General features: G+C 39.7%; 1 protein-coding gene across 16 annotated transcripts in view; it reads left to right on the forward strand.

Moving 5' to 3' along the window:
• The window catches only part of LOC101957334 (protocadherin alpha-C2), a 213351-nt gene extending 191905 nt beyond the window's left edge, over nt 1-21446 (forward strand). For 15 of the 16 annotated variants that reach the window (XM_078046546.1, XM_078046535.1, XM_078046532.1 and 12 more), the window contains exon 4: nt 19503-21446. In XM_078046546.1, the coding sequence (XP_077902672.1) occupies nt 19503-19813 (311 nt within the window). In that variant the 3' untranslated portion in view covers nt 19814-21446. The remainder of the gene's footprint in view (nt 1-19502) is intronic. The other variant, XM_078046515.1, reaches the window with a different exon arrangement.
• The last annotated feature ends 354 nt before the right edge of the window (nt 21447-21800 follow it).

Consider the following 21800-nt stretch of genomic DNA (forward strand, 5'->3'; position numbering starts at 1 on the left):
AGTGCCTCTTTGTTTCCATGGGGGATTGCTTTTTCCCTGATTTTCTACTTTTCTTTATTCTCTGGAATATGTACATAGTTTATGTGCCCTAGTTTTATAGAGGTTCCTGCTCTTATTTGTCTTAGAGATTCCTGCCTCTCTAACAAAACCAGCTCCCCAAGGAGAGACTCCATGGAGACTCCTCTGATTTTTTTCCCCCAGAAAGAAACCATATACCTTAAGATTTTTGGAAGCCATTTAGGAGCACTGTCAACATGAATTTTTCCATCTCACGAGTGACTGCAGCCTCAGGCCTTGTTGGAGAATTTAGAAAGCATGCTGTTCCACTAACCTGCTCACCCTAGACTTCTGCCGTTGTCATGGCAATGACAGTCCTGGGAGGTGTGTACATATCCTTATTTGGAAAAAAAAATGAGAACAGAGATTTTGTGAGTGGGGCAGCTCCCTCCTCTCAGTGTCCTCCACTCTCACTGTCCATCTGACAGCCCAGGAGGGCCAACTCAGCTTAGAAATCTCTAGCTGAGGAAAGTTAGTCCTTGTAAGATGCAATTTCACTTTCTGGTGGGGTGTGGAGCTCATATTTCTTGGAGTTCTCTATGTAGGTTATGATGAACAAAGAATTGGTTCTGGACTTGCCTGGAGGGAGGAAGCAAGTCTGATGTAGGAAGGGGACTTAGCATTCTGAATCTAGGAGAAGCCATGAGCTTAGTGAATGGAGCTTCTGACTTCATCCATTTGTGACTTTCTTCATCTCCTTCTTAGAGGAACACTGTTTTGTTCTTGTATTTCTTGTTTTCAGTGGGGAGAAAACTTTATTGAATGACCGTGGTGGTGCAAGGCATATATTTTGACATATGTATACAATCATGGAGTGTTTTTAATGGTCATGTAAGTAAAGGACTGGAATTGAGATATCCTGGTTTTTCTAAAGTTAAACATATCTGTATAATAAATAGCTCCTGAGATAGTTCTTTCCCTATATACCTTGCATTTTCCTGCATCTCTCTCATTTCCTTTGTACAGTTCTTCCAGGATTGGAAGCCCTGGACAGAACACAGAGTTGGGCCGTGGTATATAATAAAAGAATTTCTTCCATAATAGTGACCCCAAACAGAGAACATTAAATGGGGACTCAGATTTATGCTCTGGGACACAAATTTTAATGAAACACATGGTAAGCGGGAAAGAGCAGCAAAACTGTTCCCTTATGCTACAGTTTCCTTCAAATCCCACACATGCAGAGATACAGGCCAATATAGAATAAGGAAATGGAGGATACAGGATAAGGAAATGGAGGAGCCTCATTGTAGTTCTTTTGATTATCATTGGTCCCTTTACTGTGCCAACTACATGAAGCAATATAGTGTGTTCCCTGAAAACTTCATCCTCAGAAACAACTTTTGACTACATCTTAGAAATTATACATTTTGTCCTTTTGTTTAAGAGTGTCACTTGGAACAGGAGAATTTCTGAATTACACTTCTTGTTCTCACAATAAACCATTCTTTATAGCTGAATTTTTAAGCCCCTTCTCAGGATCAGGTTTCTGTCAGGGAGATCCTAGTGTCACAAAGGATCAGAATTTGTGGATGAGAAGGTCATTGCCTAGTTGGTGAAGGATATCCTTCACTAACTTTGCCTCCTGAGTCACCAAAGATGACAGGCTACCTGTGTGTTTGATAGCTTTGTGGGGAAGGTGAGATGGGGTAGAGTGTCTGCCTCTCATTCTGTGGGAAAGATTGCTGGGATTGTTTAGAATCAATAGTCTTGGAACTCCTCTCTAGGAGGTATTTGATTAAGAAAACCTGCTTATGACCTGGGTTTAGGGCAGAGGAATACTAATAGTTTGCAATTCTTTTTAGCTTTGCATCTCTAGCAAGCCTTGCCCGGAGCCTCCCCTAGTAAACTAGAAATTAAAGCCTGCCCCAACAACAGCAGGGGACTTTCATGAAAATATTTTCTGAGAAACAGCCCAGATTCCAAAGGAACTTGAAAAATTCATCTTCACAAAAGCATTCAGCTTTGTGGATGAGAAGGTCATTGCCTAATCTGGAGAAACATATTCAGGTCAAGCACTGGCTAGAGACCAGAGGCCTCTAGGGAAAGGTCAGAAGATTGCTCATTGCCAGAAAGCCTGGAAATGAATGTGTGGATTGGAGATGAGATTTTCTGTGCCTCAGCACTTGGAGTCTCATTACTCACAATCAGAAAACGGAGGGAGTGGCAGAGATAGATGCTGTTCTGCTCTTATCTAAGTTAGAGCAAGAGCTTCCTCAGCAATAGCTCTGACCACAATGGTCTATCTCCCAGGGAGTGGGCTATGCAAAGGATGGGAGAAGTCAGTCCTAAAGAGGGAAGTGGGAGAACAAAGGATGTTTGTACTACTGTTAAAACAGGAAATTGCAAGTTTTATTAAAAAAAAATCTTTATACTCAGAGGCATATTCATAAAACAGTAGAGTATGAAAAGGTAACTTTTAAGAACCAAATTTGGATCCACAAGAGAACAGAAACAATGAGAAATTTATCATTGCTAGTATTGTATCCCTTGTCTGTTGAATACCCCGTCCTGGATCTCTCACATGAAAAAGCAACCAAATTTTAAAAATGAGTACATAAAGTCTAAATGAACAAGTTCGTTGTTGATGGATCAAGAAAATCCACCAACTTGGTCTTGCTTCCAACAGTGGACCAATCCTGTGTCCAGAGCTGTTTCTATAGGCAGCAATCATGGGCCAAAGCTAAGTAGTGAGGTGACAATCCACAGATATTCCTCTCCTGTCTCTTTGACTCTGCATCATAGATACATACTGTCTTATCCCAGAATACCCAAAGTATCTCTGTTCCCAAACTCATCTGGAATCAGGTAACCTAAGGGTCTGTATTAAGACTAGAATTCTCATCCAGTATGAGTGACTTACATTAGATGGACACTAAATTACATGTCAGAGTGGCCAGATTTGGGGGGCTAAGAGTATCACAAGGTATAAACAGCTCTGGGGAAGACACCTTTGAGTCTGTGAGTTTCACTCTGTGTTTGATGGTGTGCTGATGTACCATGGACTACAGATTTTTTCGTCTTAGCTAAAGCCTATTAGTGGAGATGGTGGGGGCAAGCAAGCCTAAGGAAGATCTTCTTTTCTTAAGGATGTGTGCCAGTGGGAGTGTCTTTGTTGGTCAACTTTTAAAGTCTTCATATCCTGTACTGTTGCCCCCTGTATTATAGAACAAGAGGAAGGAAGACTTAACAATAACTACTATTTATTGAGAACTATGATAAGCACTTCACATGTGTATTGCATAGTCAAGCAACTTTAAGGGAGAAGTACATTGTTTCAGTTAAGGAGATTGGGGCTCATAGGAATTAATTGACTTCCTTACATTTACATAGCTAGTAAATGTGTTTTCCTCACCTAAATATTCCTAGTTTCAAACAAGATGTCTACACACACTGATTCTTAAGAAATATTTGTTGAATTCATGAACAAATACAATGACAAGGGGCAGTATTTAAACCCATACCTGCCTGCTGCTGAGCCCTATAAATTTAACACATGACTACTACTTGTCCCACATGACAGGTGAAGGGAAAAGCTTAGTTGTGTCAGTGTCTGAATTCCAGGCCAACTTTAAGGTCTGTATTATTTTGACATTACTGCTATAACAAGTTACTATAAATTTAAAGATTAAAACAATACAAATTTATTATCTTATAGTTGGCAGGGCTGCATTTCTTCTGGAGACTCAATGGAAGGACCCATTTTCTTCCCTTTTTGAATCTTTAGAGACTTAGCATTTTTAGGCTTGTAGCCCCTTCTTTCATCTTCAAAGCATGAAGTACGGCATCCTCAAATCTGTATGCCCCTCTTTCACTTTTAAGGACACTGTGATTATATTGAGCTCACCTGGATATTCAAGGATAATCTCCCTATCTCAAAATCCTTAACTTAATCCTATTAGCAAGGTTCTTTCTACCATATAACATAATGTATTCACAAGTTCTAGAAATTGGGATGGGGCATCTTTGGGGGGATATTCTTCTGCCTACCACAGGATCTTTCAAGTTCAGGTAGCAGTAGGTGTGTGTGTGTGTGTGTGTGTGTGTGTGTGTGTGTGTGTGTGTGTATACTACAGTAGAGGTGAAGGTAAAATCAGGTGCATGTTAGGAGCAAGACGAGAGTATAGTGAATATGGACTAGATTTTAAACCCGCTTTTAAGGCTACTAATTGTCAGAAGTCTGGTGGAGACTGATTGGTCATTCCCTTTTCCCTCAAAATTTCAATTAATTAAGAATAGAGATAAGGAGCCAATCGAAGGATCAAAGTTAGCATCAGGTTTAGTATTGGTGCAAAATGGCCTGGGGTATGTGATAGGGTTTCCAACTTCCCAACTGAAAAATGGCAGTCATCTCCCTTTGTGAGAAGATGAGATGATGATATGATTATTATCAAATATAGGCTGAGGTAGAGCAGAGAAAGGGAATGAAAATTAAGGTGGAAGAACAATGACTGTTGATGCTAATTTTGCCCATTTAAAAATGAAGCCCAAGGTCTGGGGATAGAGCTCAGTTGGTAGAGTGCTTGCCTCACATGCACAAAGCCCTGGTTTCAATCCCCAGCACCACCAAAAATAAAAAAAGAAGAAGCACAATCCATTTAATATCAAGCTTTTAGTAATCCAAACACCCACCCCAATTAGATAGGCCAATTAGATAAGCAACTCTTCCTGGGCCCAGTAATAAAATAGAGTTAAGATGATAGTTGTCCTCCTAGAACATTCCCCAAAGCATAGGACTACTGATTTGATGGGCATTCCTTTCTCTTTGGATAAAGGTGGCAATGTGGAAAGAGGAGGAAAAGAGTTCCCACTACATTAGTATATTAAGGACTAAGATACCACTGTGCACCAGGCTTAAGAACATCAGTCCAAGAGGTGGGAGGAGGCAGGAGAGGACAGAACTCTTTGGATCACTCACAGGCCAGTTTGGAAGGAATTAATAGTGGCACTTGGTAGATACTAAAACAATCACTGTCCACAACAGATCCAAGGGAACAGGAAAATGTATGTTGCCTGCCTTACATGCATCTAGCATCTGTGAGTGCAAATTAAATATATACTCAGAACTTCCCTGAAGTTGAAAAGAGGAGAATTAAGGGCCTAATCCATATGTACCTATGCATTGAGGGCGGAGGAGTAGGGAGTGCTTCAGCGAATATTATTAAGTCCCATCTGTTTTCCCCCAGTGCTGCTTATGTATTGAGAACAGGAGTTATAGTGTTTGGGGCCAGTTTTATGGATACATACAATACCTTGGGATTTGTCTGATTTTTAGTGGCATCTTGCTTAAAACCTAGTTTCACACCAGTTCTCTCCTTGAGATTCTAAAGGCAAGAAGGCACCTCTAAAACTTAGGGCCTCTCTATATCTCCACAGCTTGACACTCCACATACCACTGACAGTGATTGGGCCATGGATTCCATGAAGGCGCTTTCCTAGAGGCCAGCCTTCCCTGTGGGCCCCACATGTCACTGAGATGTTAGTCCAACTACTGTCCCTGTCATCTGCAGTCAGTGGGGCTGTGTTTAGTCAGTGGTCAGTTTCACCTCAATTTCCTTCAGTTAGACCAAGCACAAACTGATTTCTAAATTTGCCTTTAGAAAATCTCTTTAGGGAGGATGAGTTTTTTGGTATATCCTCTCCATGTCTAGGGAATTAGAGATATAAATTAGCTTCTTTGGTCTTTCTCACTCAGAGTAACAACCTTGCCTCCAGGATAATAGCCCTTTAAATGGTTGTGATTTGAAGGGCACCAGGAAGATTCTCCCACAAGCCACTTCTCAGGCAGGTCCCTAGAACTCCATGATTAACCATCACCAGCAGCATTTTCTGTTAAAATCCTTATTTATTCCTTACCCCTACCCCCAACCCCCATAAAGAAGTGAAATATAAAATATCCCACCCAGGGATCTTTCCTTGTCTTTTCTTCAATATAGAATGTGGTTGTACCCCTCTATATAGTCATCAAATCATCGTGTATTAAGTTCATAATCAAGCTAGGCTCTGTTCTAATATGAATAAAATATTAAAAAGTAATATAGTTCTGTCTTCATCTAGTGGATAAGGCAGAAATGTAAAGAAATAAGGTGGAAATTTGATAATGTCATATGATAAGGACCACAGTTGTATCATGCATAGGTAGAACAATGTCAGAGAAGGAAGCTGGAACAAATTGCCAGGGCCTGTCCATCCAGAATGGGGCCCAGGATTTGTCACTGTCATAAGCAGTACAAACCTTATGTAAATAAAGTAAGCTGGTCCATCTTTCTCAAAAGGATCCTCAGAATTGTTTTCACAAACCCTCTCTCAGCAACCATGAATAATAAATGTGGTGGGAGACCAGAAGATGGAATTGGAAATTTAGGGGTTCAAATCAGAGATATCAACTCACTAGATATTGTAGGATGTTGAGGGGAAGAGAGATCTGGGCAAAGGAAATAATACATGCAAAAAAAAAAAAAAAGTCAGAAGTGCATAATCTGGATGACTAGGAAGAGTACATCTGATAGATGGGGTGGGATAGGGCTGCTGGGAAATGAAACCAAAAAGGTGGACTAGAGTCAGATTTGTAGGGCTTTAAATATCCTGTTTAAAAAGTGAAGTTTTATTTGCTGGCAAAGGAGAACCACTAGGTAGGTTTGTTTTTAGGAAAAGAGATTCTTTTAAGATCCCTTAGCTTTATTGAACTTTGAAAAGCTACCTATGAGATGACAAGATGAGATAATACTAACAACTCAGTGTTTGTTTTTTTTTTCCCCAAACCAAGAATTACAACTTTAAGTGTCTAGAAAGGGAGAATCAAAGGGGAGATAAATATAACATTTTTTTTTTTAACAAAAGGACAAGCTTTGAAAATGTTCTTAGGCAATTCTGGTGTGTTGGTGTGGGTCATATCAGAGAAAATGTGGACAATGAAGGACAGATTTGTTTAAAATTTGCCTTATATTAGTTTCTTAAGAGAGGCAGCATTACATAGTGCCTCAAATCCCTGTTAATACCACCTAATAATTGTGCAAACTGTGCTCAGATTTATTAATGTGTAAAAGAGGAAAGAGTGTAGATTGTGTAATAATTAAATGAGATAATGCACCGGGTGCCGTGGCACATGCCTATAATCCCAGCGGCTGGGTAGACTGAGATAGGAGGATCCCAAGTTCAAAACCAACCTCAGCAACAGCAAGGCGCTAAGCAACTCAGTGAGACCCTGTCTCTAAATAAAATACAAAAAAGTGGGGAGGGGCTGGGGATGTGGCTCAGTGGTTGAGTGCCCCTAAATTAATCCGTGGTACCAAAAAATAAATAAATAATGAGATAATGCATGCAAAATGCTCAGGACAGTTCTTAGCTTGTGGTAAACACTCAAAAATGTTATCTGAATCTTATCTCTACTCAATTTAATACTTCTGTCACTTAGCACCATGCCTCCCAGTAAAATGGAATTCAAAATGTTTTTGCTGGATTAAATGGATGGGATTGAAGTGTGTAGAGTTGGGGTGATGGTGGTGATGGAAAGAGTTTTCTCTGCATCTCGTTCTCTGTCTACTGCAGCATTCTGACAGCATCTCCATTTCATACGCTCAATGCAGAGATATCACTACTTGTCTTGAAATGGTTGCTCAAGGCTGAGAAGTGACACAGCAACACAGAGCCTGGGATTGCTGCCAAATTTTAAGAAGCACAGATTGTAATGTGAGAGGGGGAGGGTAAAGAAGAAAAGTTTGAACTAAACGAAAGCCAGAAGCTGTTTTACTGTTAGGTAAAAGGATCATGCCTCACATAGTTCCAGGTGGGGCAGGCAATATGAAACCTTTGGGAAATCACTGTTAAGTGCTGATGTTGAAGGAGAGACCCAGCAGAGGACTCAAGTCCAGGCAAGGCTGCCTTCATGAGGCTCCACATATAAAGAAGGCTCTGTTTGTCTCAATGTCACACAGTCACTGTCTTGAGGTTCTTAATTTGTTAATAAGCTCTCCCGCCCCCAGCACACCTCATTTTCATGTGTCAATCGATCCCACAAATTATGTAGGGGGTTCAGGCTATTTAGGGCATTTTGTCTTAGCTAGTTTTTGAGCCACATCAAGTTAGTGTTTCTTTCAATGCCTATCTCTATTTAAAAAGAAACAAAAATTAGGAAAAAAATAATCTGTTCAGAATTTTAAAAAAATGAAAAATGCCTCATTACCTACTTCTAGCCACACTCCCCAGAAATAACTACTACTAAAGTAGTATATTTAGTAATAGTAGTAGTAGTACTGGAGGTTGAACCCAGGCATTCTTTACCACTGATCCACATCCCCCTACTTCCAGCTAGTGCTGTGTGTCACTTAACTCAGCCCTTTTTATTTTTTATTTTGAGACTGGGTCTGGCCAAGTTGCTTAGGGCCTTGCTAAGTTTGCTGAGGCTAGTTTTGAACTTGCTATCCTCCTGCATCAGCCTCCTGAGCTGTTGGGATTACAGGCATGAGCTAAACCTCACCCTGCTCAAAATGGTATAATTCTATGCATAGTAGCATATAGCTTGTCTGTGTGTGTGTGTGTGTGTGTGTGTGTGTGTGTGTGTGTTTAACACACACCTAAACTGGTATATATAGATCTGCTTTATTCTTTTTCATAAGGGAATAGTACTATGTTGTATGCTGATATTTTATTTATCCACTTTCCTTTTGCTATCTTCATATTTTAAACAATGCAGTACACATTCTTATACATATATCCTTATATCTTATCCATTCCTACTAGTACTTATAAAATATAGATTTCCAGAAATAGGATTGCTGGGTCGTAGGCTATAAAAATATCAAATTGCCAAGTGCAATGGCCCACACCTGTAATCCTAATGGTTTGGGAGGTTGAGACAGGAGGATTGTGAGCCTCAGCATCTGCCAGCCTCATCATCTGCGAGGTACTAAGCAACTCACTGAGACCCTTTCTCTGAATAAAATACAAAATAGGGCTGGGGATGTAGCTCAGTGGTCAAGTACCCCTGAGTTCAATCCCTGGCACCAAAAAATCATCATCATCATCATCATCATCATCGTCATCATCATCATCATCAAATTGGCATTCTCTTATCTGCAATTGGATTTCACTTATTATACAATTCCCTCTGCCCTCTACCTCCAGCTAGTGCTGCTGTATGTACTTAACTCAGTGACACCACCTATGAGACTTAGCCTCCAGATAGAGAATACTGAAGCCGAGAGGGAAGAAAATATAGTTGAGAATAATAATAACAGCTAAAATATGTTGAACACTTAAATTATGTACCATGTATTATTCTAAGTATTTTTTAAGGATAAGCTCCTCTAATCTTTTCCAACCCCAGAGATAAGGCTAGTAGTAGTAGTAGTAGTAGTAGTAGTAGTAGTAGTAGTAGTAGTATTTGGTAACAGGGATTGAACCCAGAGGCACTTAGCCACTGAGTCACATCATCAGCCCATTTTATTTTTTGAGACAGGGTCCCTCTAAGTTGCTTAGGGCCTCTCTAAGTTGCTGAGGCTGGTTTTGAACTCAGGATCCTCCTGTCTCAGCCTCCCAAGCCATAGGATTACAGGTAAGCACCACTGAGCCCAAGAAGGTTATCATTATTCCCATTTTACTGCTTAGGAAACTGAGACATCTCAGGTTTAATAAGGTTATGCATCTAGTAAGAGGGGGACAGGATCTGAAGTGGGGCTGTTTGACTTCTGACTCTGCCCTTAACCACTGCACATAAGTCTCCAAAAAGTTCAATGCCAGTTACTCTACCTTGTCTGTTCCTTAAAGCTATTATTGTATTTACTCATTTACTTGTCTTTTTCAACAGTGTAACTAACCTAATATTCACATTCATATTCCTAATTCCTAGCATAATGCCTAATTTATAGTAAATAATCAGCTTAGTTGAATGAGTAACAATGCTCCTGGGAGGTAGCTAGTGTATCCATTTCATATATGAAGAAATTAAAAGTCATTGTTAATTCTGCTGTCATATATAACTGATTAGAATAAATAAAATAAAAAAAAAGTCAATGTTAACCAAATAGTATAGTAGAAAATGGTAGCAAACAGAAGGGTGGAGCTGATGTTTGAGCCCAAGTCTCCTTTTTTCTTTTCTTTTTTGTCCTTTTTAGTTATATATGACAATAGGTTATGCTATGACATAATTACAAAAGCAGGCAATATAATTTGTTCTAATTCAGTCCCCAATATTTTATTTTCCCCTCTCTTCCTCCTACCCCCTATTCCTTCTCTCTACTGATCTTTTTGCTGTTTACTTTGATACCTAGTTCAGTGTATCTGCCTTCCACCCACTCTGGGGTCTCCTTCAGAGGCCCTGGAGCATAACTCCCTCCCTAGCAACCATTGCTAAACTGGAAAACTTCACAGCTGGATGTCCTCCATGACCCCTGAGGGGAAGAGTCTAATAGAGGGCGGATCTCAGGAAAATAGAGCTCCTGGAAGTACTTTGTCTAGGATTTGGCTGTTGGGGTGGTGTGTGTGTGTGTGTGTGTGTGTGTGTGTGTGTGTGGCGGAAGGAGGGGTCCTAGAGGGATACTACATAGTGGTAATATCTATCCTTATTTTAGAGTTTCTGCATGCCAGGCATTATTCTCTGTAATTTAAGAGTCTTGTCTCTTTTTAATGCTCACAATCCCATTAGATGGATATTGTTATCATTGTTTTGCATGTGAAAAAAGGGTGCTGAGAAGCCAAGTGACTTGCTTAAGGTTACCTTACAAATAAGTCCTTGTTGGGAAGCTGAGATTCCAGCTCAAGTCTGTGTGATGTGCAGAACCTACATTCTCAGCATTCTGTTCCCCAAAGATTATACAGAGGGGGAATTTTGAGAAGAAGCTATAAAGGGAAACTACCCTCCCTAGATCCTGGGGGACCTTAACAACTAGGAAATAAGATAGAGAAAAACCATGTAGCCTGAGCCCTGCTGAGCTGCAGGGGTCATGGAAAGAAGAAATGTGATTTTCTTCTTTTTTTTAAAAGCGGACTGTGGAGAGCTATGAAGGTTTGAGACCAGCCATTCCAATGTTTGAATCTGGGTTCGCAGCACATGATGTCTTTATACTCTTAACCTAGAAATGGCAGAGTTATTTTGGGCACAAAGCGAGAGAGCTTTGGCTTTAAAAATATGCCAAGTGTATTTATCTCTTCCGCTCCAAGATTACTGAAAATTAGCCCAGCTGTGGCCTGAGGCACCAAACAGCCACAGAATCTTATTACAGATCAGCTCAGCCCACCCAAAGAGAGTGAAACACCCAAGAGTAGCAGCTCCAGTGGCTCTTAGGGAAGGTATAGGATCAGCCTCCCGCTTGCCAAGCCTTGCTTGCAATCTCACTTACACTATCCTCCCCAGCTATTCTAGATTTCAAAATGCTGGACTGTGATCCCAATTCAACTCTGTCTCCCACCACTTCTCCCAAGGCTTCACAAGAAGTAAAAAATAAATAAATAAATAAAAAATGAATGAATGTATGAATGAATGAACCAACAAATGACAATTGGATTATTACTAAATAACAGTGGGACAAGAATTTTTCAGCTTTTTATTGTCAAAACCCTGTGCAATTCAGGGCAAATCATCTTGCTGTAATTCAAGCCTTCTGATTTCTTTCTTTCCTGCTGGAGATCAAATCAAGACCTGTGCCTGCTGGGCAAGCACTCTATCACTGAGTTACTTTCTCAGCCCCAGTCTTCAGATTTCTTACATATAAATTAATACATATTTAAATACATTATAAATTTAATTAATTAATTATAATAAAGTAAGTGTATTTAAATAAATATACATTGCCAAGTGCTCAATAAACTGCTTGACTCATGATGAGCAATCAGTAATCCTTAAATAAATAAATGACCTTTTTTTGCTCTGATCTTGTTAATAAGAAAAATTGAATGAGGTTTTACTTTGTGTCAGACAGTGTGCTATGGACTCTATAAGGACATTTACATTTAATGGTAAAACAACCTAAGAGATGGGTGCTATTATTATTTCCTTTATAGATGAAAACAGGCCCAGATACATTAAGTCTTTTGCTGAACATAATTTACATGATGTACTCGGGCTTAAACCTAGATATTCTAATTACAGAGCCTAAGGTGTTAGAAAGAACAGGGAGTATATTTTTACATTCCTTTCTTTCCAGGGAAAATTCTTTCCATTGTTCACTGAAGCACCAGGGAAACACTGGAAATGCTAAGCCAGGTGTTGGTAGCTTTCTCTCTCTCTCTCTCTCTCTCTCTCTCTCTCTCTCTCTCTCTCTCTCTCTCTGATTGAGGACAGGATTTGGATTTCAGACCAGGATTCTCCTGTATTTTGTGGCTTTTTACTAAGACAAGCTTTGCCCAATTCATAAAGGATTGGGAGGAGGAGCTCATCCAGTCGGTTCACAAACCCCACAAATGGGATGGGGGTGGGGAGGTAGTTGAAAATGTTTTACAACCTGATGTTTCAGCGGTTTGAGGGTGGATGGCTTTTGCCTTTGGTCAGGCTATGCATGTGTAACTCCACAATCTGTTAAATTCTGGGAAAGAGAGGCAGAAATAGAGACACAGAGAGATTAAATGGTCGCTCAAAGCCAAAAGGTGCAAAGGAAATCAGAGCTGCTTGAAAGCAGACAGGGGTTGGCTTTCAAGGTAGAGGCGACAAGGACAAGGAAAAGTAAAGGCGTCCTGTCCCCGTGCAGAAAGCCTCTGGCTTTTCATTTGCAAACGGAGGATTTGCAAAGCCTTCAGAGCCCTGATTCTTCCCAGGGTAGTCGGAGACTGCAGCAGCAGGCCCCGCACCAGAGAAGGAGCAGTCCAGGGGAGCAATCTGACTGGGCCGGAAGCGGCTGTAATCATGTAATAGCTTTTGCTAGCTGCACTGACTTAGCGAAGTGGGCGGTAGGCCGGCTCCAGAGTGCTGTCTGGTAAGACAGTCCCCAGCTTAAATCAAAATGATGGGTTTTCTGGAAGCTCTTTATTAACCTCCGCACAGAAATCCCAGAGATGGTAACAAAGGAATGAATGGGGAGTGAAGGGGCGGAGCTGAAACCTGGAGACTGTGCTGCGATTTTCCTGACTTGTCACTCCCTCATCCACACCCCTCCCCCCTCCTCCTCCACTCCTTTCCAACTGATCCTAGTTTAGAGGATCCTGCCTACCTCTCTGTGACTCCCAGACAATAACAAAACAGTTAATAACCGTAACAACTGCTATGATTGTATTACGTTTCAGGGGTTTCCAAGGACCTTGCTGTACAGCTCAAGATTATCTCTTGACTGGAGCCTGCCTAGATTTGAGTTTTAGGTTCCACCAGTTAATAATCATGTGACCATTTGTCTTAAGTCCATCAATAAAAGACATAGATGTTAACAATGTCTGTTTTATATGGTTCTAGTGAGAACCAAAAAGAGAAAACATGTAAATCAGAAAACCCTTTCCTGGTCTTGGTAATCATCTAGAGCAGTTCAGAATGGGGATTCAGGGTGAGTTTTACAAGCGTGTCATTTGCTTCAAAATCTTAGAACCTTCCCTGGCATTTGATTCCCAATCAGTCCTAGTCCCTGAGGTCCAACTACATAAGCTCAGGCAGCCAGGCTTAATTTAACATGCAAGAGGAAAGTTAGGAATTTTGCCAAAAAGACTCCTGAGCAGGGCCAAAGTACATTATAGGATTACATGAAGTAATCATGCCAACTACAACTGGAGGGCATTTTTTATAGTAAAAGATGAAGATATATGTGTTTTTTAATAAAACATGTTGTGCGGGGCTATAATTCCAGCATCTTGGGAGGCTGAGGCAGGAGGATAGCAAGTTTGAGTCCGTCCTGGGCAAGTTAGTGAGGTCCTGTCCCAAAACACAAAATAAAAAGAGTTGGGGCTGGGGATGTGGCTCAAGCGGTAGCGCGCTTGCCTGGCATGCGTGAGGCCCTGGTTCGATCCTCAGCACCACATACAAACAAAGATGTTGTGCCCGCCGAAAATAAATATTAAAAAAAAAAAATTTCCTCTGTCTCTCACTCTCTCTTTATAAAAAAAAAAAAGAGTTGGGTATTTAGCTAAGAGATATAGCACACCTTAGCACCTTAGTTCAATACCAAATACTGCCTCCCCCCAAAAAAGTATGTTGTTCTGATTTTTTTTTTTTTTTTTTAGGAGATCAACTTTTATTTATTTATTTATTTTTCTTTTTTTTTTAATTTTTTATTTTTTTTATTGGTTGTTCACAACATTACAAAAGGTAGCAGAATACAACAATTACTAATTGGGCATTATGTAAAATTGTGGATGTGTAACCTATGTGATTCTGCAATCTGCATTTGGGGTAAAATTGGGAGTTCATAACCCACTTCAATCTAATGTATGAAATATGATATGTCAAGAGCTTTGTAATGTTGTTGTTCTGATTTTTAAAGTTTATTTTTACTTTTTGTTCTTAAAATTTTTGATACATAATTATATATAATAGTTATAATAGTGAGATTCATTGTGACATTTCTACATAGGCACATAACATAATTTGGTCAATTTCATTCTCCAGTACTTCTTTTTTTCTGACTTTTAAATGTATCCCTATTCACTGTGAAGACATTGACCAATACTAGCCCCACCAAAAGAAGCATCACCATTTTTTTCAAAATTATGATCATACTCCACTAAAACTTTTTAAGTCCTATTAGTTTTAATCTGAATGTCTGGGAAGGGCTCTGCCTAAAGATTCAGATTCCCACAAGCTTGATGTCTGCCATAAATCCTCTTTCTAGGCTCTTATTTGGGTCTTGACTGCATCTCAGTCTCATATTTGAGGTGAGTGAAGTCCTAGGAGCACTGGGGAAGGGACTTACAGGAGATCCCTGGAGGGAGGAAAGGAGGCAACATTGAAAAAAGAAATGTTTCCTCCATTGATCTTTTGTTGGGATTGACCTCCATCCTGGATTCCATCAGAAATGATTTATCTTCCCTTCTCATCTTTTTCAGGAGGGATTATGTCCTTGAATCTGCCCCAAAGGCAGGACATTTTATAGGCAAAATTAGCCAGGGTTCTTCAATGTTCTTAACCAAAAGGAACTCAGATTAGGAGGTCAGGAAATGCTGTTTCAGATTCTGGAGCTATCCTTTCACCTGAATGATTCACAATTGAGATGCTGCTGAGCCAGCCCTCAGAGACATTTTGCTTAGACAACAACCAGAACATGTTAGGCACAATGTCTGTGAGGGACTGAAGAAACCACATCTTGTTCTGCTCTGTAGAAGCTGAACATGTGGAGGATGCACCTGAATAGATCTCTGATTGCTTCTTGGAATTTAGGCTGAGTCAGACTCAGGCTCCCAGCAAAGGCTTGAGAAGCTTAGTGGCATGTAAAAGAAATTGATTAACTCTTGATGGGCTTGCTGTGAGGGACTCCCTAGGCCAATAAACCTGGCCAATAATGTTCTTTAACTCCACAAAATGAAGGCATTTCTGAGCTCTGCATTTTTTGAATGTCAGCCCTCAGACCTCAGGTAGTCCTGTATATAGCTGGAAAATTTTTCATTCTGGGCTCTTGTGAGAGCAACTAGAGAACTGTGGGGTGATGCTGAAGCCCTCTTTTAGGCACCAAATCAGAGGATCTTAACCATTTTCTAAAATATTTCTTTCTTTTTTTTTTTTCTTTTAATCTCAGTCTCTCAGAGAAAGGGTCCATATTTAAAGATTAATAGGCAGATTTTGGTTCAATTGCAGATCTGATTATCTTAGACAAATAAAATTCAGCCTCAGAGGAAAAAAATATATATCTATTGCCCCATCCCCAAACTACTATGGTGTCAGTTCTGGCAGGATAAGCATGGTATAAGGGAAAGGGTTGGAGGGAGAAAAGAAAGCTGCTTATGCCTTCTCCCTACTGCATGCTATAAATTCACAATATCCTTATCTGGCTCTCCTAATCCCAAGAGCTGTGCCATATATAGTTAGCCATATGTGATACCATTTATGGAGCTCTTACATTGTGCTAAGGATCAAGCTTAACACTTTACATGCATTACCTCAGTGTCTGTGGGGACTCCAAAAGTGCCATCAGTGAAGAGTTGTTTGGTCTGCTAAAGAATAGGTGCCACTTCCACTTCTCACAGCAGTCCTTTTATTCATTCGTCCATGTTCAACCCCAGGGCTGCATACGATTTACCTATCCCAAAGAAAAAACTGTAAGGATTCATGGAGAGGGTTTGGACATTTTATTACTAATGCCCTCTTCAGTGGTGGCAGGCCAGGATACAATGGGAAGGGCTGCACCATTCCTATAAGCACGGGAAATATATAGGATAGTTGCACACCCACTGTGCAAGTGGGTTTCTTCAGATGTTTTATGATTACACTCCTTTACTTTATAACCACAATCATTCTGCTTTGATCTTCACCTGAATATTGGAGACAAGAGAAGGAGCCAGCTTCCCCTCTCCATTTCCTTCATTATCATTCTGTAGAGTCTTATCCCATTGCAAGCTTTTCTAGGCACTGATTAGTATTTAGTCTAATAGTCCAACAAGTAGTCTAATAGTCCAAAATAGTCCAACACCTGTTCAGGCCCAGGAGTTTGCTAAACACTTGTTATACATTGGTGAATAAACAAATATATTTCCTGCCTCTGTAGACCTTATGGTGATAAATATTACTAGGTGAAGGGGGTACCACTTGTCTAGAATGGTCACAGAATGCTTCTCTGAAGTTATATTTAAACATAGACTTGAAGAATGAGGATTCATGCTAAAAATGGAGGGGAGAACATTCAAGAAAAAAAGAAACCATAAGTGTGAAGATCTTGAGGCAAAAACAAAAACAAAACAAAACTCCAAGAGGCATTTAAAGAACTGAAAGAAGGCCTGTGTGGCTGGAGTATAGTGATAAAAAGAATATGTGGAGATTTGGAAAATAAGAAATATCAGATTATTGAAGAGAGTTTTATGTTGTATTAAGGAGTTTGAGTTTTGTTTTTTTTTTTTTCCTTCTCAAGGCAGTAGGAAGTCTGAATAATTTTAAACAGGAATGATCTAATCTAACTTCTATTTTTAAAGGGTTTTACTGAACGTATGCTATACTTCCCTTTTTAAAAAGGGAGAAAGACTTAAAGGAATAAAGATGTCTTGGGCTACTGTGTGGAAGATTGAAGAGAGGCAAAAACAGAAGCAGGTTGAACAAGAAGGAAACTATTGGTGTACTTTATTAAAGGGATAGTGGGTCCTAACAGAGTGAAAATGGGGAGAAGAGGACAGAGACAAAATATATTTAGGAGGCAGAAAACACAGGTGTTAATAATATATTATAAATAGAGAATGGAGAAGAAAGAAAAATGACTCTGAACTTCCTGGCTTGAGCAATGGGGGGTAAATAGGGTATCACATACAAAAAATGAAAAGGTTTAGGAAGGAGTAAATAAGATGAATTGAGAGTTTGATTTCAAATTCCTTCAGTTTGGAATTTCCATGGAATTCCCACTTTGGAGATATCAGATAGGCAGTTAGATATATGATATTAGAACACAGAGAGATGTGAAATACAAATCTATTTCTCATTGGCATATTTAGATGGGATTTATACCCCTAAACATGGCTGAGATCTCTAAAGGAGAGAGTAGAGAGAAATTAGAGAAGCAGGTCTAGGGACAAACCTCAGGAAACATCAACACATACCAGAGGAGTATCCTGCAAAGGAAACTGATGAAGAATAGCCAGAGAGAAAGGTCAGGAGAAGGTTTTGTCTCTGGGGAACTAGAAGGTGGAAGTATGGAAGATCATTGAGCTGAAAGCAATTAAGATGTAGTAAATGCACGAATTCTCTCTGCCTTCCTTCTGTCTTCCTACAAGCTGAACATAGATTTACAAAGATAAAAGATTTCCCCCACCTTCTGCCAGGGAAAACAAAGGTTAGCCACTGAGGACACCATTGGATTCAGCTTGGAGGTGGTCCCAGCGGAGTCTATGTTAACAACCTTTACCAACCAGTCTTCGTCTGCCATTTATTTGCCTTGCCTCAAGCTGCTACCCATAGGGACTCAAAGTCCTCTTTCTTTGTTTTGTCACTTCTCTAAAAGCTTACTGTTCTTTGTTGCAGATGCTGTAAGCTGAAATTCAAAGCTACCTCTTTGAGAACTACTACTTCCCTGGGTGTTTCTTATGTACATACGAAACATACATGTTCATAAATTTGTTTTATTTCTCTTGTTAATCTGTCTTGTGTAACAGAGCTCTCAAGTCCAACTAAGAACCTATGGGTTATTCTTCTCCTATATGACAAAGAAATAGTGTTTCAGGAAGGAAATGACAAATGCTTCTAAGAGGTTGAGTAAGGTGAGGACTAAAATGTGACCATTGATTTTGGAAATAATATAGTGTAAGCTTGACATGATTGATAATTAGAGGACATTGAGAAGTGATAGGGAGTAAAACATGGAAATAGCAGATGGAGATAGTACCAAACTGCAACTGAACATAAACGGATTATTTGGAAGAAGTTTTCACATCTCCACCAAAGGAGCAGCATCAGATACATAAACACTGCTGCAATGTCAAAGAGTTCCAGGGTCGTGACTCCTGGGATACTCTGCCCTGACATGCCATTACTCTTCTTTTCTGCCCTGACTCTGTGGTATGTCTTCCAACTAGACTCTTGGGAAAGTCTTGTATTGAAAACCCCCATGGGTACATAATCATTTCCCCTAGGCTCAGTGCAATTTTCACCTCTTCTTTCAGATCCCCCTACCTTTCTCAAGTAAAATGAGTGAATTTTCTTCTCTGGAGTCCCACTATATGAATTCATTGTTGTTCCATGTATTAGACTGACTTATAATTGCTTGAGTGTATGTCCCAACTAGACTGTGACCACACTGAGGGAGGGGACTTGGTTTGGAAAGTGAGATTGGCTCCCAAGTTTTATCCAAACAAATAAGACCATTTTACAACAGGATTCCCTTCTCTTATGTGGTGCAGTATCTATCTATATTCCACTTTTTCCCATCTTTTGTTTGTTCCATCCCACCACCTCTCAAGATTATTACAATAGGATTAGGACTGACTAATTGGTTTAAAAGTTTATTTATGTTTTAGGTAGAGTACAAATCAAAATACATTTGTAGCAAAAGTTTTCTCTAATCCGTGCACCAAAAGCTGCATTTTCTGTTTTAATCCAATATATTTCTTGTCTTGTATTTAAGTAAGTAAGATGAGTAAGATCATCATAATCATGTTGTTTAGGAAATTCATCACAAGGAATAAAAAATATGTTACTAGAAAACTAAATTCTTGGACACCCTGGTGAAAAAAATCTTCCATCCTGCTGATTTCCAAACATTGGCCCTCCCCTCAGGTTTCAAGAAATAACCCACAATTTCTTGGGGACCCAGCTGTCTGTACAGCTTTTCTTGTTCTCTCCCAGTAGAGTGGCTTCAAGGGCCTATGTTGACCCTTACTGATTTTTTTGACATTTTGTCTTTCAGAACCAGAGGCAGGAGAGGTGTCCCCTCCAGTCGGTGCTGGAGTCAACAGCAACAGCTGGACCTTTAAATACGGACCCGGCAACCCGAAACAATCCGGTCCCGGTGAGTTGCCAGACAAATTCATTATCCCAGGATCTCCTGCGATCATCTCCATCCGGCAGGAGCCTACTAACAGCCAAATTGATAAAAGTGACTTCATAACCTTCGGCAAAAAGGAGGAGACCAAGAAAAAGAAGAAAAAGAAGAAGGGCAACAAGACCCAGGAGAAAAAGGAGAAAGGGAACAGCACGACTGACAACAGTGACCAGTGAGGTCCTCAAATGGAAACAAGCCACTTAGCCAGTTTTTGTAATAATGGCAAATCTCTTCCCATGTAGCAACTCCCTGCTCCCTTCTCCTATCAACATGAGCCCTCTTAGAGACCTCAGAAATCTGCAGAAAGTTCCCCTGTATATGTTTAGACCAAATTTTACAGGTTTTGTCTTAAAAGCTTTCCTAAGTCTGGTGTTAACTCTTTCTCTCCACTCTGGCTTGTTTTCAGAACCTAAAAAGCAGACCCAAGTTTCCTTTCTCCTCCGCCGCAAAGGAGAAGCATCCCAGTCCCGCCAGTGAGAGGTTGGACTCTCTGCCCTGTGCTCCGGGGATCCTGTCTTGATGACACTTGCAGGGCAGGCTGAATGATTTTGAGATTGAGCAGCTTGAGTGTTTGTGGCCACTGCAGATATTTCAGTGCCAGATATTGGCTGAGGTGGGTCAGATTAGACTATTTGCACAAAAAGGGCTGGGAAATAAAGGCAAGTAAACAGTGGGAGTTATCAGTCTGGAGGGGAAATGTGAGACTGAAGAAACCAGACTTTCTAAATTTTATAACTCAAGAGGTAGTAGCCAACCTCTAGCAGACAAAACTTTCCCCCACTGACAAGGCTTTAGGAGTTCCTAAAGTCTGTTTGCTATGGTGTCCTTGTACCTAAAACCTGCATTATACATACAAGCAAACAGTTCAGTGTTTAACAGAGGGTCAACCAGGGCAACAGAAGCAGATCTGATGTGTTTCCTGTATATGTCCTTGTGCTCACTTTATTAAAAATTCTTTTGCACACAATGTTTATGAAAAGGCCAGATCCTTTTCCAAACACATATGCAAAAGCAAAAGAAAAAAAGAAAAACCCAACACCTCATTTTATGCTGTTTGTTATTTGATAGATTTATTTAAAAAAGAGAAAGTCTATAACTATAAATCTTCAAAGAGAAATATGATGAATATTTCCCCTAAACTCCCCTCAAAAGAGAATTCAGTCTACAGCCATTTAAATGATCATTGCTGCTACAGAAGTGCTTTAAGAGAATTGCCTGAAACATCTGTATTATACCGGCCACCCGCCAATCACAGCTTTACTCTTTCAGGTCACTCTGGGGCTGCCTCTTGCATGTATTAATTACTAAATAAAAGGATCTTTCTTTCTCTTTTCTAAGAAAAAATGATGTGCACTTTGAATACACAACCTTCTCTAACCAACTCTATCAAGACCCAGAAATTGAAGAAAAATACTGTTTTCGCATACATACAGTGAGCAGACTTTTCAATCCTCTAATTCTGTGACTTGTCTTGGTGTGCTAGCCTACACCTTCTCTTTGGTTTAGTTATCCTTTTCTATAACACTCTGAATTGCTAATCTTACTAACACCTATGATGTTACCTGAAATCAATCTCCCATATGTATGCTGTATGCTATTATAAGACTCCTGAAATATACTTACTCTGTGCTTGTGTATGTGAATGTTAATGCAACTATTACCTAGAGTGAACTTTAAGCTTTATTGTTGAATGTAATTCCATTATATTTCCTTTTGTACACCTGTGAAAAAGTGGAGTAGTGTTTTTTTAACCATTGTTAATCCGCTTTTGTGTATGAAAGACACAGTAAAATTTCTTTCTTAAATCAAGATACTGGTGATTCAAGGAATTTTATTTATGGTCAGCCAAGAGCTAGCTCTTGCCAAGATTCCTCTGGCAAGGGAATGGATAAAGCTGTTTTTTTCTAGTAACAATTCTGGAATGAATACTGGAGATATTCCCTGAAGGTGTGCAAGCACAAATTTTACCAATCTGACCTCTTTGAAGTTGCAGAATGCTTGAAATTCTAATGCTATCTGGAATATCAGCTCATAGAAAATAATAAAATTTACTGTTACCTTAAATAACACATTTTAATTTTGTTATGTACGATTTACAAGTTTGATTATATTTAAAAGGTAATATAAAGGAAGTAAGAGTCTGTCATAGAAAAAAAGGCATTA

The sequence above is a fragment of the Ictidomys tridecemlineatus genome, chromosome 1 (assembly GCF_052094955.1).
Source record: "Ictidomys tridecemlineatus isolate mIctTri1 chromosome 1, mIctTri1.hap1, whole genome shotgun sequence".
Taxonomy (NCBI): Eukaryota; Metazoa; Chordata; class Mammalia; order Rodentia; family Sciuridae; genus Ictidomys; species Ictidomys tridecemlineatus.